Source organism: Leopardus geoffroyi, chromosome B4, assembly GCF_018350155.1.
Source record: "Leopardus geoffroyi isolate Oge1 chromosome B4, O.geoffroyi_Oge1_pat1.0, whole genome shotgun sequence".
NCBI classification, from domain to species: Eukaryota; Metazoa; Chordata; class Mammalia; order Carnivora; family Felidae; genus Leopardus; species Leopardus geoffroyi.
In genome coordinates this window covers 37,477,745-37,500,459 of record NC_059341.1, presented here as the reverse complement: position 1 = coordinate 37,500,459, position 22,715 = coordinate 37,477,745, and the positions used below count along the sequence as shown (strand labels likewise).

Genomic DNA, 22,715 nt, shown 5'->3' with positions numbered 1-22,715 from the left:
ATAAGAAATCTAAACTAATTGAACAGGTCTCAGGGTCACTGGGACCTTTGGTGTGTGACCTCAGAGCTGGCTCCCTGACATTCTTCCTCTGCACCCCAGCTGAAGCCAGTGGTGATCAAGATCAGCCCAACTTGAGGGGTCTGTCCTCTCCCTGCCCCACTCCAAGCTGTGGGACTTAGCAAGAATCCCTTTCTTAAGAACTCTGGACGAATCCCATGGGGGCCTCACGGCAGCTGATCACCCACAGCCCCATTGGTCAGACCAGTGGAGAGGAGCTGCCACAGCCTGAGGCAAACCCTCAGCCCAGAGGAGAGACTAAGGGGCCAGGAGAAACCCTCACCCCTCCCCAAGAGACAGATAAGCCCCAGCCCTGGGTTGGGGGGTGGATGTTGCTAGGACAACCTGCCCCAGCCACCTGAAGAGAAGCCTTGAGGGATGGGGTCAGGAGAAACTCTACCTTCGGATGTGGAGCCTGCCAGGGAGTGATACCCCAGGAGGTGGGAACACCCAAAGTTGAGCAAGTCTGGAAGCTGGGTTTCTGTAAGAAAGGAGCCAAGGGGTGGCATCAGGGACTGAGGGGCAATGGAGTAGTTATGGGGCTGGCAGAGGCCTCTGAGGGGATGGTGAGACCACCAGGGAATGGGCCTGGGTTCACACACACACCCCCCACCCCCCCACCCCACCCCCCCACCTCCCCCCCCACCCCCCCCACCCCCCACCCAGGCAAACCTCTGTGCTTACCAGGGCACTTAGGCCCTCAGGTGAGAGCTGGGTTGGGGGTGGCGTGGAACCCAGAGCCGGGTGCAGTAAGTGTGTGCCAGGCTCTTTCTTCCGCCTTCCCTACCTCCTCCTGCTGCTAGCTAATGACAAGGGCTTTATTCTAGGGAGCTGAATAGGCTAGTAATTGCAGCCCTACTTCCAGTCCCATCCCTCTCCTCCCTCTCACGCTCTCCCTGACAATGACCCTGGAACTGGCCAGCCACCATGCAGCATCCAACAGAATGGCAGCCCATTTGTCTCTGTGGGTGGCAATGGGGCCGAGTGGAGGAAGATTGCCTTCTATTAGTGTAATAAGAGGAGGCTTGTAAGGGTGGGGTGGTGGTTCAGCTAGGGGAAGCATAGGGAGGAAACAGAACAACTCCCTCCCCTGGGGAGCCCTGGGGAAGAAGGTACTCTGGGCCCCAGTGAACTCAATGACTCACCCCTGTTATTCGGTCCTACCTGTCCAGCCTTCCTCCAGGATGGAAGAGACACTAATATTTCTTGAACATGCCAGGTATGTTGCACTAAGCACTCTGAGTATTTTATCTCAATTCTGTGAGATAGCTGTTATTCGAAGTTTTAGATAAGGAATCTGAGATGGAGAGAAGTCCCATGTCTTGACAGAGGGACCTTGCTAATCAGTTCTGGAACTGGAAGGTGAACTCTGGTCTAACTCCAAAATGCAACCACTTTCCACAGAGCTGCTGCTAGGGTTTTTTCTTTTTCCTTCCTTCTTTCTTTCTTTCTTTCTTTCTTTCTTTCTTCCAGAGCACAGGAGAAACCCTTCTAGGCATTTCTTTTGATCTTAAATAACATCTATTTTCTCTGATTATAAGTTATACTTGCTAGTTGTTGGAAATGTGGAAAATACAGAAATATAAAGAAGAAAATAATTGAATTCAGTTATATAGAATTAACCACTGTCAATATATTAGGGTGCAACCTTCCAGGGTTTTATTTTTCTAAGCACTGTATTTTACATTTACCCCCCATAAAAAAAAAAAAAAGGCTCTGGGCTGATGGCTCAGAGCCTGGAGCCTGTTTCCGATTCTGTGTCTCCCTCTCTCTCTGCCCCTCCCCCGTTCATGCTCTGTCTCTCTCTGTCCCAAAAATAAATAAACGTTGAAAAAAAAAAATTAATAAAAAAAAAAAAAAGATTTTGTAGCCTGCACTTCCCACTTAGTATATGGTGTCCAGAGAGAACCTCCCGCCCTAAGCAGCCCCTCCAAAGCCCCCATCCTTTCCTGGCGCTCATCTGCACCTGCTAACCAGCCCGCAGACTGGGCGGTGGGTGGCCGTGAGCTCTGCTGGAGGCTGCACTCCCTACTATATCCTTGAGGAAGGGATTTCCTTCCAAGGATGCTGTCTGGGAGAGCCCTTTGTTCGCATCGCTGGCGCCTCTATCCCGCCTCTTGGCTCTCCCCAGCTGGCCTGGGGCATGATCAATGGACCAGCCAGTGTTTACTCAGCGATTACGGAGCAATTAAATTCTCAATCGATACAGTTTAGTCTTCAAACAGCTGGGCTAGGGAGCCTCGGCATCACGCGCCAGCTCCATCAGTCACATCCCCAGCTCTGGCTCCGAGGCTGCCGGGAATCCTGCCCCACCCGCAGTGGAGAGGGTAGGGGCTCATTCTGGGACTGTGGAACTCTGTCCCCTCTTCCCTAGAGAAGCACAGAGAAGACACGCTTCCCTTCTAGGCCTGAGTGGGGCTGGAGGGTCGGCCCACCTAAGCTGCCCAGCCCCTAGGCTCTGGGGTCTCTGCCTTGGCACAACAGGAAGGCAGTGGGCAGCAGGCAAGGCCAAGGGGAAGTTGTCTGGTCTCCTCAGCGTCCCGCGGGTAGTTCCCAAAGGCCTTGGCAAGGGTTGGGATCATGTGACCTAACACAGTGTTCTGACAATTCCCATGATGACCTGCCCTGGAATGGATCATCTGATTGTGGGGCCCAGGTGGGATTCCTGAGGATTGAGGACATCAGTCTGGCCCAGGACACAGCAAACCTGGACTCAAGTGGCAAACAGCAGGGGGAGGGGCGGGGCTGCTCCTTCTTATTTGGGCTTTCTGAGCAGGTTAGGTTTGCTCACCAGTGTCCTGAGGATTTCTGTGTAGTTACGGCAGAATCTGCCTCGGCTGGGCTTTACACCTGAGGATAACCACAGGCAATGGCAGAAGAATTTGGTCCTGGAGCTAGAGAAACCTGTTCCCTGACCAACCATGTGGCCTGTCCCTTCATGTCCATGCTTTTTGTCCCATCTGTGTCTTCCCTGCCAGACTCAGGAGGCACAAAGGACAAAATAGATGTCAGAATACTTTGATACCCTGCTAGGGGATGGCCCCCACACCCATACCCCCAGTTCCAGAGAGTATTAGGAAAGCTTTGTCTTGTCATGGTTTTTGGCTTTCTGTTCAGTGAGTTTTCCTCAGCTGCAACGTGAAACTTGTGTTTGGAGTCAAGTATTTGCCCAGCCCGATTTCCTCGTGTATTTTTTCCACCCAGTGATCCTCTAAGACCAGTCTCTTCATGAGACCTCCGTTGTCACCAAAGGGCATTTTCAAACTTCCCTGTCCACAGGCCTGGGCTGGGGCTGTGTCATGTGAATGAGGCCAGGCTTGGGCCCACCTTCAAAGAGCTGTGAGTTAGGACAGACAGCTTTCTGTCAGCAGTATGTTGAGAGATGATTAGAGAATTCCTCTTCAGTCTATATTTCTATTTTGTGTCCCTTACCCATGAGAGAAGGAAAGAGAACACTGGCTGTCAGCTAGCGAGCCCTTGCTACGTGCTAGACAGATATTAGCTTACTTAATTCCCACCAAAGGTTCATGAACTGCTTTCAGTCCCAGGTTCGAGGACAGAGTGAGGATCAGAGCTGATGAATGACTTGTCTAAGGGCCATATCCCTGGCAAAGGGCGGAACTAGGATTTGAACCAATCTATTGCAGGTGCTGCCACCAGTCAGGTGACCAAAGAAGGGGGGGTGTTCTCAAGCACAGGAAGTGAAAGCATGGTGGGGGAGTGAACAGCAGGCTCTTACTTCTCCTGCCACAGGAAGGGGGCTGCTTAGAGGGGGCTCCTCAAAGAAAGCCTGGTTTGTGGGTCAGCGACGGTGAAGGCTGGCCCTCCACCCTACAAATGAGACTTTGAGGACTCTAGGCACCTGGAGGTAAACACATCAGAGCAACCAAGCTGAAGACAGGAATAACTGGGAGAATATTTTCAGGGGGAGAAAAAGCTTCAGGCTTTATTATTTAAAGAAATAAACATAACTAAGTATACTACTCCCAGAACAACAAAATGAAAGCCACCACAAGGAACATCTAACTATCTCTGTTCTGCTGGTGTTCATTAATGCACAGTTTTGTCCAATTTCGGGAAAGAGATTCTTTTTTTCATTTCCCAGAAACTTCTTGTTTGAGTCTTTTGGGTATTCCTTTTTTTTTTTTTTTTTTTCATTCCCAGAAAGAGTAACCTCTCTTTGCAAGCCTAGAGATTTTTATTTTTTTTTTAATTTTTTTAATTGTTTATTATTTTTGAGAGATAGAGACTGAGAGAAAACAGGGAAGGGGCAGAGAGAGAGGGAGACACAGAATCGGAATCAGGCTTCAGGCTCTGAGCGCTCAGGACAGAGCCCAACGCAGGGCTCAAACTCACAGACCATGAGATCATAACCTGAGCTGTAGTCAGCCACCCAACCGACTGAGCCACCAAGGCGCCCCAAGCCTAGAGATTTTTCTAACCTCACTCTTAGGCCTTTATGGTTTGGGTTTGTTTTCTCCTCTGAAAAGTCATCTTCACCCATTCATTTGTCTTTCAACCAATAACATGACCATGACAATAATTTATAATTTCAGTGAGTGTTTCTGATATATGACAAAAAGTGCTTTAAATCTGTTTCATCAAACCAAAAGAGAGGAGATCATCATAGTCTGCAGCAAGTGGTTTAATCAGACCAGGCATTCTTAATGATTCTACTGCCTTTGACAGAGGCCTTGGAACAGCTTAAGGAAGGTGATTCTTAGAGATTTTGTGTGTGTGTGTATGTGTGTGTATGATGATTAAAAAACCACAAAAAGAAAACAAAAACAAAAACCAGGAAAGACAGCTGTCTATGAAGGAAGACTGGCATATGATGCTGTCCCTGACAGGCAGAAGAGCTAGCAGGAGCTATTGCTTTTGAAACGGAGGGTTTCTGGCTGGAAGGGACCCAAGTGATACACCACTCTTTATCACACAGATAGGAGACTGAGGACCGGAGGAAGGTGCCTTGCCCAAGCGCTCCCAGCTGGTGACGTGCCCAACAGGGTCTAGAACTCAGGCTTCCTGAAGAGCTGGGGCTTTCTACCACCAGCTCAATGCCTCAGTTTCCCCAGCTACTACATAAGGGGGTGAACCGTCTAATGCCCAGGGTCCCTGTGGCAGTAATTCTGTAAGAAGACACTCTGCCTTGGGCCGAGGCAGCAGGAGCACCCGGGAGCATTTACAAAGCAAAACAAAGGGCAAGTGGCATGACAGGAACATGGGGGACAGTGGACCCAAGAAGCAGATGGGAACGGCAACATCCAAACTCGTGCGAGCACACATAAGAAAGGAGAAGCGTCAAGTGGGCCGGTGCACGGGTTCTGTCTTTCTCCATTCTACTGATTGTTAAAACACAAAAGGAAATTTTCAAAAGGAGGAAAGCCTCGCCTCGCTCTGAGTCGTCCAGGCTCTCACAACCACCTTCTGTCATTTTCCCTGGTCCTCACCCCACTCTCCACATCCAAGGGCCTGTGCTGCCTGGGCGCTGGACTTTGTCCCCCGGGATGCTCCAGGAAAGAGCCCGATACCCGCTTCCCTTCTGCCATGCATGCAGCTTCCTTCATTCCAAGGACAGAAATGATGGAAAATGAAGGACGTTTCGGTGGAAAGCTGGTCATAACCTTAACTAACATGTGTACAGGGTGCTCCGGGTTGTAAAACTCCTTCCCAACCGTTCACCCGTCTGATCCTCACCACAAACCTGTTAAAGGCCACAGGGGCAAGAATTACTGTGTCCGTTTTCCAGCTGGGGAAATAGGGGAAAGAAGCAACTTGTTCAGGTTCTAAAGGAAGAAGCTGACAGAGATCAAAACAAGCCCGCATAGAGGGGCTGCAACAAACGGGGGGCATTAAAGCCTGCTTCCTGCCTGTCACTGTTTGAATGCGCTGCCTCGGCCGTGCTCCACCACCCACACAGACTGGCAGGATCTCAGCGTGGTTCCCATGTTCCACGTCTAGGCTGCAGGTTGGCAGGTTTGGAGAAGCGATTAGGTGACCCTGAGGTCCTCGGATTTCAGGGGACCTGGCTCACCAGAAACAGCATTATAAGAGACTTGTATATTACTATGAATTTATTAATTCATAATGAGCAATGATACCAGTGAACAGGATACTCACAATTACTGATTAATAACGACCTTAAAAATATGAGAGTCTCTTTTTTTCTCCAAGTGCAGAGGGATGCGCCAGATGAGTTTTGTGGATGCCCTTCTAGGTTGGACAGGAAGATCTGAGAAGTGGGAAGGTAGTAAAATAGTACCCTGGGCTCGAAGATAAATTCAGGAAGACTTCAAGGAAGTACTAGAATGTGGAGCGGTTGAGAACACAGACAGAGCAACTCAAATCCAGGTCTAAATCCTGGCTTGGCAACTTACAAACTCTGTTACCTTGGTTAAATTACATAAACCTTCTCATCCTCAATTTGCTTACCTGTAAAATGGGGATAACAGGAGCAGTTACCTCTTACAGTGGTTGAGGTGGTTAAATGCGATGATTCCTGGAAAGGTGCTTGGCATATAGGAACCACTCAGTAAGTGCTAACTATTTGAAAGCTGGATTTTTCAGGAGCAGAGAGGGAAAAATCAATCAAGATCCAGGAGTCCCAGAGAAGGGGACTAGAAACTCAAGTATGACTAGGAAATGTTTAGAAAGAATGGGCTGACTACTTTAGGAGATGAGGGTCCAATGGCAGAGCCCCTGGTATGGCAAGTAGGAGGGGACACACTACCTGGAATGTTGTTCAGAGTCATTGAGACATGCCCTTCAGAAAGAGGGTCTAGTCCCTCCTTTGGATGGCAGGTGATGGGCACGGAGAAGGAGGCATCTTTCAGATGTTTCTATTCAAGCCTAGCCTGGGACATAGGCTGCTGGAAACAGCCCAATACCTGAATGAAAGAGAGACTCTCAGAATTAAGGGACCGATTTGGGGAAAAGATCAAAGAAGCTAGAGACCCAGATGAATGCCAATCCAGTAGGGCCAACGGGCCCAGAGAGGAGATTTTCTAGACATCAGGGCAGGAGAGGAAATGATTTCACCCAGCACCAGGCTGTCACAGTGCAGGCGAGGATGAGATTAAGAGCAGAGGCATTTTATCAGAAAATTCTTGCCAGCTGACAGTTTGTTCTAAGAGGAGGAAATGGGAGCACCTGGGTGGCTCAGTCGGTTGAGTGTACAACTTCAGCTCAGGTCATGATCTCACGGTTGGTGAGTTCGAGCCCCGCGTCGAGCTCTGTGCTGACAGCTCAGGGCCTGGAACCTGCTTCGGATTCTGTGTCTCCCTGTCTCTCTGCTCCTCCCCTGGTCACACTCTCTCTTTCAAAAATAAATAAAGATTAAAAATTTTTTTATTTAAAAAGGAAGAAACGGTTGAACCCTTTCAGGGAAAGGTTTATGACCTGGCACTGACCCCTGCCCTGCCTGGAGGGGTGGGTGGTTCCCCAAGCTGGGATCTCTGAGGCTTCTTCCCAAAGCCAGTGTGCTATGCATTGTCCCTTCATCCTAAACACGTTTGGAGAGAGGTGTGAAACCCGCAGACATGTAGAAAATAGCACAGCCATTCTGATACTTGTGAGCTTGTGAAGGTTTCTTCAGTAGCAAGAATGACTGAAGCTAGACATTAGGAAGAACTTCAAGTCGGAAAGCAAAAGATAATGAAGGTGACTGAAAGGAAATAGGTCAATAATTTTGTTCCGTAGAAACTGGATGGATGGCCAGAGCAGCGTCCTACACTACAGGGCATTAGCCATTTCCATCTCTTGTGTCACAAGACTCCTGTTTGGGGTCAGCACACACCTGACTGCCACAGACACCTGTAGGCTATCGGAGACCTTTTCCCTGGCTTGTGGTAAAGTTGAGTCTGTGAGGAGCTGGGAGAATGTCTTTCCCTGGAGATAGCTCAAGATCCAAAAAAACATCTGCTCTGCTGGGGTGAGGTAGGGCCGATCTGAGTGGGACGGGAGGAGGATGGAATAAAGGGACTTTATAGCCATGAGGAAACAAAATAGCTGGGCATGACCCAGCCTCTGGGATGCACTGTGTGTGTTGCAATCATCACCATCCCTCAGAGGGACCCAAGAAGGATTAGATGAGGTCTTTGCTTTCCAGGGAGTCATCGCTCTTGAGCCAGAAGGTGAGGAAGTGCGACATGCCCAGATGAAGGAAGGAAACCTACATTTACAGGGCATCAGTAGGTCCCAGAAGCTTTATGGACATTGTTTTGTCAACTCTCCCAACAGAAGAGGAAAAAGGCTCCGAAAAGTTAGGGAACTAACCAAGGCCACACAGCAAGTGAGTTGTTAGATTTTAAACCATGGTCAGTCTGGTTCTTCATCTCCCACTCGTTATATCCTGCTGCCTCCCAGCCCTTATACCTCCTGGCAGGCTTCTCTTGGCATCCTCTGTAACTCAGAGCTTCAGAAATTATGCTGTGCAGAAAAGAGCACTACTTTTCCATTTAAAGAACTCTCGCACAAGAACGTGAGGGAAAGATAGTTCAAGTTAAGGACTGTTCTTTATTCTGAAGTCACTTCCTTCCTACCTTTTCATATTCGGAAACGGAATGAGGTTTTTGCTTTTTTGTTTTCTTGTTTGAACAGAATAGCATGTTGGAAATCCTAAAAAGGAAAAAGATAGTTGTTCATTATATAGGGCTTACTGAGCATTTTACACACCTTAATTCTCTACCGTAATTCTCCCATAGAGAAGAAAGTGAGGCACAAGGTTAAGCAACTTGCCCAAGGTCACACAGCAAGTCAATGGCAGAGCCAGCGTGCAAAGCCAGGCTGTCTGGCGTGGAGTCCTACCTGCTGCAGTGCTGTCCCCATCGGTGCACTGGCCAACATTGCCTGTGGCCTTCTGTGTTCCCTCCTCTCAGAGACCCCAAAGCACTCACACCCTGGACCTGGCTCCCAGCTGGCTCATGGGCTGATGTCTTTCTTGAGTACACCTCTCCCAGCATCATTTATGTGGCTCCTGAGAGTCACCGTGGCCCATGGTAACATACCCAGACCATGGTGGTGGTGGTGGGGTGGGGGAATAGGTCCTTAAAGAATGAGTCCATTTTCTTTCCTAAAAGTCTTCCTTGCTGAGACAATGGGTGCAGCTCAGCTGCGGCCAGATCCCTGCCATCTTTTCTGTCCTGCCAGCATGGAGTTGCAGGCCATTACCCTTGGAGAGGGGCCTCCTGACCTGTGTGGGGTCTGCAAGATCTCGAGTGTTCCCGGACCTGCCCCGTGAGCACACTATGCAGGCTTGGTGCTGCTGCAAAAGCAGCCACCACCACTTACGTAAGGACAAGGAGGAAATTTGCCCCCAAGGAAAAGCAGGAAATAATAAACACAAATTCAGGACAAAGATTCCTTTGAGAAGAGGAGAAGGAATATGTGAGGTGTCAAAGGCTTCTAATGTGCCATTTCTTGAGCTGGGTACAAGTGAAGATTTTTCTTTACACTTTACATATGTTACTCATATTTCCATATGTAAAATGGCTCATAATAAGAGAAAAAATTAAATAAAATCCAGAGTTTCACTAGGCTGTAAATACAAAGTGTTTCCTGCACTGGCTGTGTGACAACTTTAGGCTGTGTGTCCAGAGATGGTTTTAAAGGCAGTGTTTCTGGAGCTTCCTTGCAGGGTTGGGTGCCACGAGGATGTCAGGCGTGGGAAACGTCTTCTCTTAGGGACGATAACACAAGCAGACATAAACGGTGAAGAAATCTGAGGTGCATTTAGGGGTACAGTGAGTTCTGTGTCTGGGCTTAGAGAAACATGCATTTGTGAAATTGTGTGCTGTGTGTCAGGGAAGGGGCAGAAAGCGGGTAGGATGTCCTTAGAGCCTGATTTTGTTACCAGATCTATGCTTATTTGTGAGAAAATAAAATGCTCAAAATATTAGGATTCCAGTGGCAAGAAGATGGCATTAATCAGTGTGGCCAGTTTAGGAGCCTGTGAGGGAGGTGTCCAGAGGAAACTTCTAAATGAGATTTCCCTGGAGGACAGCAGGTTCTGATGTGCCCAGGTGCTGCTGTTCCCTTGTGGGGTGGGCTGAGTAGGGGAGGCTGATGCCCACACTGGACATCTGGGGACAGTCTGCCTGGGCTGCTTCTGTGACCATCCTTGAGTGAGCACCACGGTACTGTGGGCCTGGATATGGGGAAGGCACAAGTCCAGAGGACTGTGGTTCCTTTGACAGGAAACCCCTACAGACAAAGCAAACCAGCCAGCACTTTTTTGGAACAGCTATGAGACCAAAGCCCAGAGTCTCCAAGGAGCTGACAAGAAAGGGCATCACTTACTCTCTCAGGGCCCTTGGGAGAGGGGAAGGAGAAGCATCTGTCACAATGAATCCAGGGCAGTTTCTGCAAGTGGATGAACCCAGAAAGCCACAGCTGCCCTCCTCCAGGGGTTTCTATTCTGAGACCTGGCTTCCAGCTTGGATAATGGAGGTCAAGGAGCCATGGGCTGGGGCAGGTGCTGCCATGGATTAAATGACGTAAGGGAAGTAAAGGGAGGCTTATGCTGTATCCTTGAGGTGTTGAGGGCAGAGGAGCCAGAGCCCAGCCACTGGGCAGGGATGGTGCATTGTGGGCCTGGGGCCCATGGAGAGGAAAGGAGAAATGGAGAAAGCTGAGCCTCTCCTTCCTTCCAGATGTCAAAGCATTTTGCAGAGACTGTCCATTTCATGATGAGGAGACAGAGGTCCAGAGAGAAGTGGCATGCCCAAGGTTATACCAAATGCTGCAGGCAGAAGCCAGATTGGATCTTGACTCACAGCCCAGTGTTCCTTCCACCACCTGGAGTAGCATTTTCTAGCCTGTCCTTAGAATGAGTACAGAGCGACTCTGTTTCCAGCACTGGCCCTCTGTTCACCTCAGATTTCCCCAGTACTATCTGGGACCCAGAGGATGCTTGGCTTTCCTTGCTTGGTGCCTTTATTCTGACCATCTACGATCACCTTATTGATTCAGACATGGGAGATAAGGAAGTGTTTTAGTAAAGGCTGAAAAGTCTTCAGATGTGAGCCATCTTGTTAGCTTTTTTCTGCAAAATGCCTAGTTTCTTTGTCCCAAAAGCACTTTAAGAAAGGCAGGCAGGGGCACCTGGGTGGATCAGTTGGTTAAGCATCTGACTTTGGCTCAGGTCATGATCTCGCCAGGTTGTGGGTTCAAGCTCCGCATTGGGCTCTGCACTGACAGCTCAGAGCCTGGACCCTGCTTCGGATTCTCTGTCTCCCTCTCTCTGCCTCTCCCCTCCTCACTCACTCTCTCTCTTTCTCTCTCTCTCTCTCTCTCTCTCTCTCAAAAATAAGCTTAAAAAAAAAAAGAAAGGCTGGCAGAGTTTGGGCTAATGTAGTGCAATTGGTCAGGACTTCTGGAAGTTCTTCCCACATGAGGAATCCTTTAGCCCCCCCAAACCCTCCTGGCAAGGTCTCTAGTAATCACTGCTTTAGCCTTGCACAGATGGGAAAACAGCCTCCCTCGGCCACCCACCAGCACCAACACCAACAAGCCCCTCAGGAGGTGGGCCTCTAGGTGCCTCCTCATTCCTTTCTCCACCTTCATGCCAAAGGCCATCACTCAAGCCAGCCTCCAGTAGGGCAGCATGGACCTACGTGCCCTCTCCTGGCTCTTGCACAGTTCTCCAGTTACCTCCATCCTTCCAGCTCCTGGCAGGGGGCGACATGGCCTTGCCTGGGAGCCCAGGGATGACACTCACTGACCTGAGTCAGCTCCCTGGCAGAGGCCGTGTGAGCACAGGGTCCTGCCAGCTGCATAGAAAGGCTGTATTTCCAGGACACTTGAGTGGCTCAGTCAGCTAAGCGTCCAATTCTTGATTTTGGCTCAAGTCACGATCTCATGGCTGCTGAGACTGAGCCCTGAATCCGGCTGTGTGCTGACAGCACAGAGCCTGCTTGGGATTCTCTTTCCCTCTCTCTCTCTACCCCTCCCCCACTCATGGGTGCACTTCCCCCCCCCAAATAAATAAATAAACTTAAAAAAAAAGAGGCCGTATTTCCCATTGTGGCCAGCATACCAGCCTATCTATGAATTAATTTTACCTTTCTCACTCTCTTTGAAAGGAGATATTCACATCCCCACTTTGCAAATGAGCAAACTGAGGTACAGAAAAGTTAGGTATCTTGCCCAAGTCAGCTAACAAACAAGTTGCAGAACCAGGGGCCTCACTCCACTCAAGCTCTCTTACTTGTGAACAAGGATGCCGTCAGTGCTAGGATAACAGTAAACAGTGTCTGAAAGCTCTCAGGTGGGTGGTAGCCAAACACTTTGTACGACCAGAGCTGCCTATGGCCCTTGGCACAGTCTTCAGCGTATGGCAGATAATCTGTGATCATCTCTCCAGAATAGTGTTTTTAGCCTGGGTCTATGGAGTCTCTAAGGCCTCAGAATGTGAAGGTAAAATTTGGCATGTATGAAATCATGTGCATTTTTCTGGAAAGAGAGCCCAGAGTTCTTTCAAGGTGTTTCAAAGGTGTTGGGAAACGGGAAAGGTTCTACAGGTGTGTGGGCAGGCAGGCCCAGGTAATCTTTGCTGTCTAGAGAAGAAGGAAGAAGAAAGAAAAGCTGGTTATGTCACTGATTTGGTTTTCTGGGAAGCAGACTCTGAGTTGAAGGTGCTGAATGTTTCCTAGAGGATGTGCTTGGGATCAACACGCACGGAAAGGAAGGCAGGAACATAGCACGGGGCAAAAGAAAAAGTCCAAGTGACAGAAGTCCAACAAAATCCTCAGCCAGTCCCAGGTGAGCTCTGGAGGGAGAATGACCTACCAAACTTGCCCCATGTTAAGTAACAATGGCTGAGCCTTTATATCCCTGCCTCAATCAGTCACTGGATTCCGACAGCTCTGGGAAGGACGTGACTTTGGGCCAAGGAGACACTGCCTTTGAGACACTCCCTGAAGGAGCTGAAGGGGCTGACAGCAGAGGGCAGTCTCCCAGAGCTGGGCAACAAGTTATTCCTTGAAGGAGAGTCTGGGTGGTGCATCACTGACCCTACCTCAGTACCTCTGCCCTTGGGAAAGTAGTAGAGATTAAATGATGTCCATCCATCGACCTGTCCAGCCATCTATCTTTTCATTTAACATTTATTAAACATGTCTTATGAGCCAGCCCGCTGTGATTGCACTGGTGATAAAAAGGTGTACATGGCATAGTCTAACAGAGAGAGACACATCAATGAATAATTAGAACACAAAGTGGTCATTGCTGAAATAGAGGCGAGTGCCAAGAATTATGAGAGCACATTGGAGGGTGGGACTGATTCTTCCCAGGGGCAATGAGTGCGTCCTGAAAGAGTTGGCACAGCAGAGAAAATGGGGGTGGGAGATTAGGATCATGGAGAGAAGACATCTCAAGGCAGAAGAAGGTTATTGAGAGACATAGTGGTCTGAGAGGGCTTGGCAGATTTGGGGAGAATTTCAGTGTGCACAGAGTGGGTGGATCACTTGGTGGAAATGTGGCTGGAAGGGGAGGTTGTAGTAAGATCACAAGTGCTTCTAAGTCCACGCTGGTGGACCTCATCTCAGGAGTATTGGGAAGTCACTGATGGGTTTTGAGCAAAGTATTGGCATTAAAGTATCTACATTTTATGAAATCAGCTTTGATAGCAGCGATGATAGGATGGAGTGGTCACTAGAACTCCAGGGGAGTCATACATATGCCATGCTCTCTGGGCCCCTATCATTCCTCCAAGCACAAGTCAGCTTCCCACATAGGTGACACTCTCTGATGTGATGTTCTGTCCCAACACACAGGTCATTCTGGTCTTGGGCACATGTAGTATTCCTCTGAGCAACTGCTATTCCCCCAATTTCTCAAAGACTTTCATTTGCCATGCTCAAATCCTGTCTTTTTCTCATGTGTGGAATAACCCCCATTCATGGCCTGAGTCCTTGTATGTTTATTGGTCTAATGTCACATGGGTGCCACCAAAGCCTTCTCAGAACCCTCTTGTTTTGGTGCCACCTACATTCTTTTTCCCTTCTCAAGTGGGTGTCCCAACCCAGGAAAGATTCTTGTGACTAGCATCTCCTTTATGTCATCAGTCACACTAAGTTTCTCTAGGCTAGTGGGCTGCCATTCAAGGAATCTGTTTCCGTACAGCTGGATAATGAGCCCAAGATAGCTAACATCACCAGCCTCTCTCCCCCCTCCTCTCCCTCTCTTCTCCTTACAAGAATCTATGCAGGTCATGGAGTGAATACCATTCACATGATTCCTGTCCAAGTGCCAGGCTACCTGAAATCTGACCCACTGGGGACAGCAGCTTCATGATGTTAGGTCAGCCCAGTAAACTCTAGACACTCAAGGGAGCAGAGCCTGTGTCTTGCAAAGTGTGATGTTCTGGGCATTGGAACAATGGGCTTACGGTTCCATAAGAGACTGGGATTGAAATATATGATCTCTAAGTTGAAGTATATGGCCTTCTAGCTGCAACAGCTAGGATGAATATTCTAAACTCTTTCACTGGCCCATTTTTATAGATGGGGTACAGAGAGGGAAAGAGAGGCTGGGAACATTCTCTTGATGAGAAGTTTTAAGTACTCAGGCCTCTACAGCTCCCTGAAAAGTGACTACAACACAGATCCACACAAGGAGCATTGGACAAATGTCTGCCTAGGGCATACCTCATATTGTGACTGGTACAGCCAAGGAGATTTCCTGTAGGTGGTAGATGTGTATGGATTCGTCAGAGGTGATGGATCCCATGATTTGTGATCCCCAACACCAAGGTCCTTCACCGTGTTGTTGCTCCAGTGGGTGGAGAACAAGGGTGGAGGAAGCCTCTGTAAGCCAATTTGCCTTTGCTTCTCTCCCTAAAGACCATGGGAATTAGTCTGGAGGTCTGGGAAAGACAATGAGCTATTATGGAAAAACCTTACTGTTTGTTTTGTGAAGGTTGAGGAGGGCTAAATGTTGAGAACCCCTTCTCCTTCCACATAGAAATTCTCCATGCTGTTTTTCTGGGAATTCCTTTGAGACTCCATGCTGTAGGTTTCCAGCTCCAAATACTGCCACCACTGTGGTCACCATTTATCAAGGACTACTGTGTGCCAGGCACTGTACTAAGTTCTTTGCAAGCTACATTTATTCCTCACAGCAACCTTGCAAAGGAGTTAGGATGCCTGTTTTGTGGAAATAGAGGCACAAGGAGGTTAGGCAACTTGCCCAAGTTCACATAGTAAGTAGCAGAAAGAGGATTCTAACCCAGGTTTTCCTGACACCAAAGCCCATGTTCTTTTCTCTGTACTGTATAATCTTAAACTTTGCCATATTGATGACATTAGTTCTGAGTCTCCCATAGCTACTTTATACCACACAAGTGAGTGGAGAAGTCTAAAGAGGGAAGGCAAGGACAAAGTCCTCTTTCTAATACTTTTCATCATATACTCGGATTGGGGGGTGTGTCATAGTCTCTCAGATCCTTTTGCATAGAGGTGGGCAAAGGCAGAGTTGGTTCCATCAGCCAGACAGTCTGGAACCTTGGGGCTGGTGGGCCTTGGTGGACTGGCTTTGGCACTGGAATCTAAGCTTCCAGAATTCCAAGCTTAGAGATAAGTAAGTTCTCATCATGTGACAAGTAAGGAAAACTGACACAGAAGGATGAACAAATTACCCAAGCCACAGAGCTAGTTAGAAGCATTATGTATGCATCAGTGTATGTGTTGGTGTGTGTGTGTGTGTGTGTGTCTGTGTGTGTGTTGGTGTGTGTGTGTGTGTGCATGCATGCATGTGCATGTGCATGTGCTAGAGATGACAGTGAAGGGCCTCCTAACTCCCAGGCCCTATGAATGAGTTCAGGAGATAAGGCCTTGAAGTCTGACTATGTTCAGAGGGGTGGACCACAAAGAAGGCTATTTTTAAAATCTGTTTTGGTTTAACACAAGTAGTTTATTTGGAATAAGGTGACTCCAAGAAGTGCCAGTGTGGGGGTGGGGGATGAGACACAGAAGAGAAGGAAGCCAATACATGTTCATTAATGATCAGGTCATGGCTTTGGCCACTGGGCATTTTTGGGAGATGGCATGGAATGTGCCTTGGAGTTATTCTGCTCAAGGGATGAGAGGCCAGAGTATTTATTCACCTGCCTTCATCATCACTGGTTGAGTATTGTTATTGGGGGGCATCAACTCCTCCAGAACCTCTTGCCAAGCAGACTCCCACAGTAAAAGAAAGCATAGGGCTATTTTTAAAGGTGTTTGTAGTCCTGAGTAGCCACCAGTTCTCTAAAGATTCTGGAAAACCTTTTAGGGTGAAGAGGCTTGGGCATTAGCACCAAGAACAGTCTGGAGAAGAGATGTATGTATGACACTGAATGGTGCCCCCCAGGCCCTGGAGGCAGGTTGTGACAGGAGAGGGAAGGGCTCTATCTGTGTGCCCTATGGGAAGAATGGGTAAGTCTTATGACAAGATGAGTTGCAGTCAGATCTTCAACCAGTGAAAACTGGTGAAAAAAAAAAAAAACGTATCAGATAACTAGAGCTCTTCCAACTATACAACTCGATTAATGGCCATACAGAAAGTGATGGAGGAAAGAATCATGCATATAGAGGGTTTCCTTAGGGAGTTTGGGGCTCCTTGTTGCTAGAGCCAGCCAATGCGCTCTCCTTTATGGGAGCAGTGAGGCCAGGAGTATGGGGAGGATAGATGGAGATTGAGTGGAAGGGTTCGCCACTCATCCTTGGTTATTCTAGTACCAGGAGGCTCCAAAGTTGGGTTAAAGCAACACGAAGAGGTCTCTTTTCTGCCTGTTGATTTGGGGGCACCTTACATGGAGGCAAAACTATAGAGGAAAGAAACCCTAAGTATTGCCTGGCTCTTGGGCCAGGGTCACCCCACCTTCTATAAGAAAGGGAGATTGGAGGGCTGGACTAGGTGACATTAGGGTCCCTTCTAGTCCTGATCTTCTATCTCTGTCTGCTGTCCCTTGACTCTTGCTCTCCCTTCAATTCATCCATCAACAAGTATTAACTGAGCACTGATCATCTGCCCAGCATTAACTGGGGAGCAGGGATAAAATAGAATATAGGTCCTGGACTCTAAGAGGCGATAGATGGGGGACATGAGTTAACACTGACTGAGCACTTACTCTGTGCCAGGCAGTGTGCTAAACACCTTATATATACTGACTCCTCTGCCCTCACCATAACCTGATAAAATAGGTACTAGTACCTCCACCATACAAATGAGGAAGCCAGAGATGGGCTCAGAGGAAAAGCAACTTAATTGAAGCCACACGGTGGTAGAGTATGGATTTGAGCCCATGCTGTAGCCACGATGCTTCTGCTCCTGGGAAATAGAGATAGACTCTCTAAGTGCAGCTCCTAGCGTGCTAGCAGACGGAGCAGTCAAAGCTGGAGTTGCTTGGGAAGGCTTCATGGACAGGTGACTTAGCACTTGGCCTTGAGGGAGGGATGGAACTAGGAGACTGGCCAGGGAGGGGAGCAACCTGAGTGTATTAATTCCCCAGGGCAGGCTGGGGTATGACGGCTCCAGTTAGCAGGTATCTCCTTAGGGTAAGGAGGTGGGCAGCAGCTATGGCTCAGCCTCCTGGGGCTCCATGGGAGGGGAGGAGAGGCCAGGAGCCAAAGACAGATTTTCCCCTAGACCCAGCAGGGCAACCACCCTTCTCTTCACAGACCCAGTCCTAAAAAGCTGGTGTCCGCCTGGCCTGGAGGGGGTTTATGCTCAGACCAGGCCTGTAAGCATCACTCCTTCCCCACAGTCATTTGGGCAGCATAAAGATGGAGCTGGTTCAGTGTGTGGATCAGCTTCTTTCCAGCTGCCTAAGCCACTGGCCAGGGAACCAGACCACTGATAATGATGATAGTTAACACTTATATTTAGCAAGGACCCTGAGCCAGGCACTGTCTTAACTTTAGCTAATGTAAGCCTTCCAACATCCTTATGAGGTAGGTACTATTACTGTGACCATTTTATAGATGGGAAAACAGAGGTACAATGAGGTTAAGCAGCCTGTTCAGGTTCCCATAACTAATAAGAGTCAGAGTCCAGATTCCAACCCAGGAAGTCTACTCCTACCTACTCTGCTCTACTGCAGAGCAGAGGTTCTAAGCAAGCAGAGGTTCATGAGCTCTGATCATAGCTGCTCCTTTCCTCTGCCTGGGATACCCTCTCCAAATTCAGGCTCTCTTCCTTGCCTGAAGCTCTTCCCTGCCAAGGTAGCCCCTCCCTAGAGGTGACTTCAGGAGGCACCCCCAAGCCCCCACCACTAGGAAGGCCCATCGCTGCCTGAAAGGCCAGGCCAGAGTGCCCAGTCTCTCTCCTCACCCCCGCACCCACATGCACCCTGTCCCGCTCCCCCCCAACCGAGCACCGTTGCCTTTTGTTCACAGCGATGGCTCCTGTGCCCAGGCCGGTGGGGGCATGGAGGACTCCGTGGTGGCAGCGGCGGCGGTGGCAGCCGGCAGACCCAGTGCCCATGCCCCGAAGGCTCAAGCCCAGGAGCTGCAGGAGGAGGAGGAGCGGCCGGGGGCGGGGGGTGCCTCCCCGAGGGCTGGCTCCCACCGCGCGGCCTCCCCCGGCCGGCAGCAGCCTGCCTTGGCGACGGCGCTCTGCTCCCACGCCCCTAACGCCTCCGATTACGAGCTCTCCCTTGACCTAAAGAATAAACAGGTACCCAGGGCCTCCAAGGGGGGCGGGGAGGGTGGTGAAGGGGCCCTGCCTTCGGGGGCTATCCAGGGTATCTCCCCACTTGGGCCCACCTCTGCTGTGCTGCAGGCACGCCTCTTTTGCCACTAGTTCTTCCAAATTGAGCTAAGTGTTCTGCCCATCCCTGTAGCCCAGTTTGTCAGGCAAGCAGCCTTAACAGGGCCTGGGCCACACCCTTGCAATGCCTGTCCCTTAGGCAGCGTGTCCAGAGGTCTGCTCCTCTTGCCATGTGCAGGATGCCTAAATTGCCCTCACAAATGTCTAGGCAGGTGGCCCACTGTTCTCTGGGGAAGCCCCTACCTCCGCTGCTGCTTAAAAGAGATAGCCCACTCACATGTCCACCCAAGGAGCAAGCGCCATGTGTAGGCACACTTAGGTTCAAATGAGATGCAAAGATGGTGGTCTCCTCCGGGTAGACTGAGGATTCCCAAGATAAACCAAAGTCCCCTATTGGAGAACAAATTCCATTTGTGTGTGTGTGTGTGTGTGTGTGTGTGTGTATACTCATGTGCATATGCTTAGAGAAAGATATCATGACTGAATTTTGTTAAGAAAGAGCATTGAACTTGGAGCCATAGACATAGGATCCACCCCTTGGTCTTGCTCTAGTTAAGTCTGTGACTGGGAATGCCAGTTAAGCACTCTGGGCACTGGTTCGAAATTGGGAATTAGACCTTGAATCATCTCAAAATGTGTAGGTTTTAAAGAAACATTCTTTAACTCCATGGACAAAGTGAGTTTGGGGAAGGAAAGCTAGTAGAAAGGTCACCAAGACTGAATCAGGCCAAACCAACTTCATTTCTTTCCTTCAGCATCAAGGTCGGCTGGAGGTGGAACATCTGGTTTTCAGTAAAGTATTTAACAAAATCTCCCATGATATATATGTGGACAAGATAGGAAGTGAATTGGATGACAATATAGTCAGGTGGGTTGTTTTCAAACAGAATTCTCAAAAAACGTTGGTTTTTCCATCCATGCCGTTTCCTGGTGCCTTGAGCGGTGCACTGTCCTTGGTCCTGTTCAGTTCAACCATTTTTGACAAGGCACTACTTTCTAGTGACACAAAGCTAAAGGGAACAGCTAATACCTTGGTGATAGAATCCAAGATTTTGTAGAAATCTCATCCAGACATAAAGATTTAAATGAAAAAGTCTAAATGAAACAGGGAAAGAGCTAAAGTTCTGCTCTTAGCTTTGAAAAGCCCACAGCATTAGTATAAGATAGGCAGGCTTGGTCCTGGGAGAGAGAACTTGTGGCTTCGGTTGACTGTAAGCTCAAGATGAATCAATAACCAGTGAAATGGCTGCCAGAGAAGTGAGTATAGCAGCCTTCACAGGAGGATGGATAAGCCTCAGTATAGGGGAGCAGCTGGCTGGAGCCCCACACTGGTTTCTGGTCAGGGCCTGTCTGGAGCCTGCCCTTAGTTCTTGGGGCTTCATTTAAGACAGAAGTAAGAGTCGTGAGGATTCCAAGGTTCTCCTAAGAAGGAAAATAGGATTGGCTGGAGTCATATGGAGAAATTGTAGACGTGAAAACAAGTTTTAAATATGGAAGAGCTGGCATGTGAAAAACGGATTTGATATATTTTCTATCATTCCAGTCAAAAATAGTGGTACTAACGTATGAAAGCTACAGAAAAGGAAGCTTTTAGCTCAATTAACAATTAGAGCTGTTAAAAATATAGAAAGTCCTGCTTGTGAGGTAGTGAGTTCTGTGTTACCGGGAATGCCCAGGCAGGGGCTGGAAGACAGTCCATCTGGAACACTACAGTGTGATGTGGGTGGTCAGTTGGCCCAGATAAGAAGTATTCTCAATTCCACATGACTATGCTCCTTGAGGACAGAGATCATGTCTTACCCATCTTTGTACCCTTCTCCCAGCATCTAGCAGAGTTTCTTGAACATAGTAAGAGCCTCTGAGTGAATAATTTTTGAACAACTATGATGTGCAAAGCAATAAGAGAGTGGGGTAACAGAAAAAAAGTGCTCCCTACTTGCCCCCCAAAAAATTGCAGTGCAATTTAACGAATATCCAGTGACTAATACCAAAAGAAACCTGTACTTCAGCTTAGGCAGGAGAGTTAGTTTAATTCTGACTGACTAGGTGGCATATGGAGAGCGATACAGGCTTCTGATTGGCATCATGGGCCTTTTTATAGTAGACACCATTCTGAGAGATGGGTTTGCATGTCAAGCCAGCAGGGGTGGGGCGGGAAAGTTGAGGGTGTGACAGGCACCTTTATGCTGAGTGAATGCAGCTTCAGGGAATAGCGCATCTCCTCTGGCTCATGTATCTCTCTAGGCCAAGCATAGGCTGGGGGCAGAAGGAAGAGGGCAAAAAGTGAGGGGGCTAGAGAAAAGTGATTAAAAACATGACACACGTTTATAAGAGACTGAGCTCAACTCCTGTCTCTTCTGCAAATGAACTGTGTGATCTTGAACAAGTTGCTTAGGTTTTCCAGGCCTCAGTTCTCTCTTAACTCTTTGGGGCTTCATACACGCTATTCTCTGTGCCTCTACCACTAACATTCCTGCTCCCCCCCTCACTTGGCACTCGGCCTCAATTTGTTCTCCCTCCTCCTCCCTGGCAGCTTTCCCTGCCCTCCCAAGGCTGCATTGGATGCCCCTTCCCAGAAATCCCCTAGTACCCAGGGGGTACTGTCATCGCCCTTCAGCCCTGTATCATCATTCCCTATTGACTTGACTCCTCCTAGAAGGCAGGGCCCATGACTCATTATTCATCATTATATCCCCATCATTATATCATGCCTGACACCGTCCCTGGCATGAAGAAGATATGCTCAGGGATGGAAAGGGGAAAATACTAAGTGACCTGAAGGGGGAGAGGCGAATGAAGCCTGGGTCCCGGACCTGACTTTGCTATAGGTTTCTTTAAGATCTAGGATTTAGTATCTGATTCTGTCATTTCCACCAGTTGTGCAAATCCTATAGTACTTACACTAGAAAGATCTTGGGCAATCATTATCTCCCCAGTCCACCAACCTGCCAGGCCTGCTCCATCAGCCAGTCCAGAATCTCAGGCACTGCCTGTGGCTCCTTTCTGTCCCCACACCCCTCCCCCCCCCCCAGATCTGCTCCATCCCCAAGCCCACTGATGCTACTTCTTAACTATTTCCCAAATTCCACCCTCTCTTGCTAACCCCACTGCCCCCACCCCAGGTTAGGCCACCATCACTTCTCACCTGAGCCCCTGGGGAAACCCCCACAGGTACCCCTACTTGGAGCTGTGCCTCTCCTAACCTGATCTCCACCCTGTAGCTGAGCCCTCTTTATAGACAGCACATCAGATGATGGTATTTTGCTGTGTGAAAGCCTTCCATGGCTCCTCACTGTGTGCAGGACAGATTTTTCCTGGTTCTTCTACCACCTGACACAACCCCACATCCTGCCCCACTGCCACGCAGGGTTCCTGCCATCCCCACTCACCTTTCTCCAGATCTCTGTGCTATGGTTTGCCTCTGGGCCTTGCCATATTTTATTTCTTCTGCTGGGAATACTCACCACCTGTCCCCCATCACACTTCACTGGGTGATCTCTACTCATACTTCATGTCTCAGGTCAGCATCCCCAAGCCTGGGTGTGTGCTTTCACTGCGTGCTCCACTGCTGACTCCATGCCATCTGGTAGCTGTCCCACTCGTACAGGCAAGGACTATGTCATTCTCAGGGCTGTCGCACAGTTGAGCGGATTGTGCACAGAACACCTTCGGAGTGGCCAGTTACTTCATGGTCTGTGTGAGTAGTGAGCACTCCCTAGGGTTCTGTGTTAGGTGATAATGCTACTCTTGCTCACCTTTGTTTCCCCACACAGCACAGTCCCTGGTGCCTAGGACATGCTCTGTACTGGAGGAACACATGAGAGAAAGAAAGAAAGAAAGAACGCAACCTGCCTCTGGGTTTCCCTGTTCTCCCAGCCCCCAGGGCCTCGCCCCACAATCACAGTGGGAAG

General features: G+C 49.0%; 1 protein-coding gene across 12 annotated transcripts in view; it reads left to right on the top strand.

The window, feature by feature from the left end:
* Positions 1-22,715, top strand: part of IQSEC3 (IQ motif and Sec7 domain ArfGEF 3) — a 106,220-nt gene that overhangs the window by 35,573 nt on the left and 47,932 nt on the right. For all 12 annotated transcript variants that reach the window (XR_006708707.1, XR_006708708.1, XR_006708706.1 and 9 more), the window contains one exon: positions 18,432-18,711. Coding sequence is in view for 9 of the 12 variants with exons in the window: in XM_045463282.1 (XP_045319238.1) it covers positions 18,432-18,711 (280 nt within the window). In the remaining 3 variants the exon portion in view is untranslated. The remainder of the gene's footprint in view (positions 1-18,431; positions 18,712-22,715) is intronic.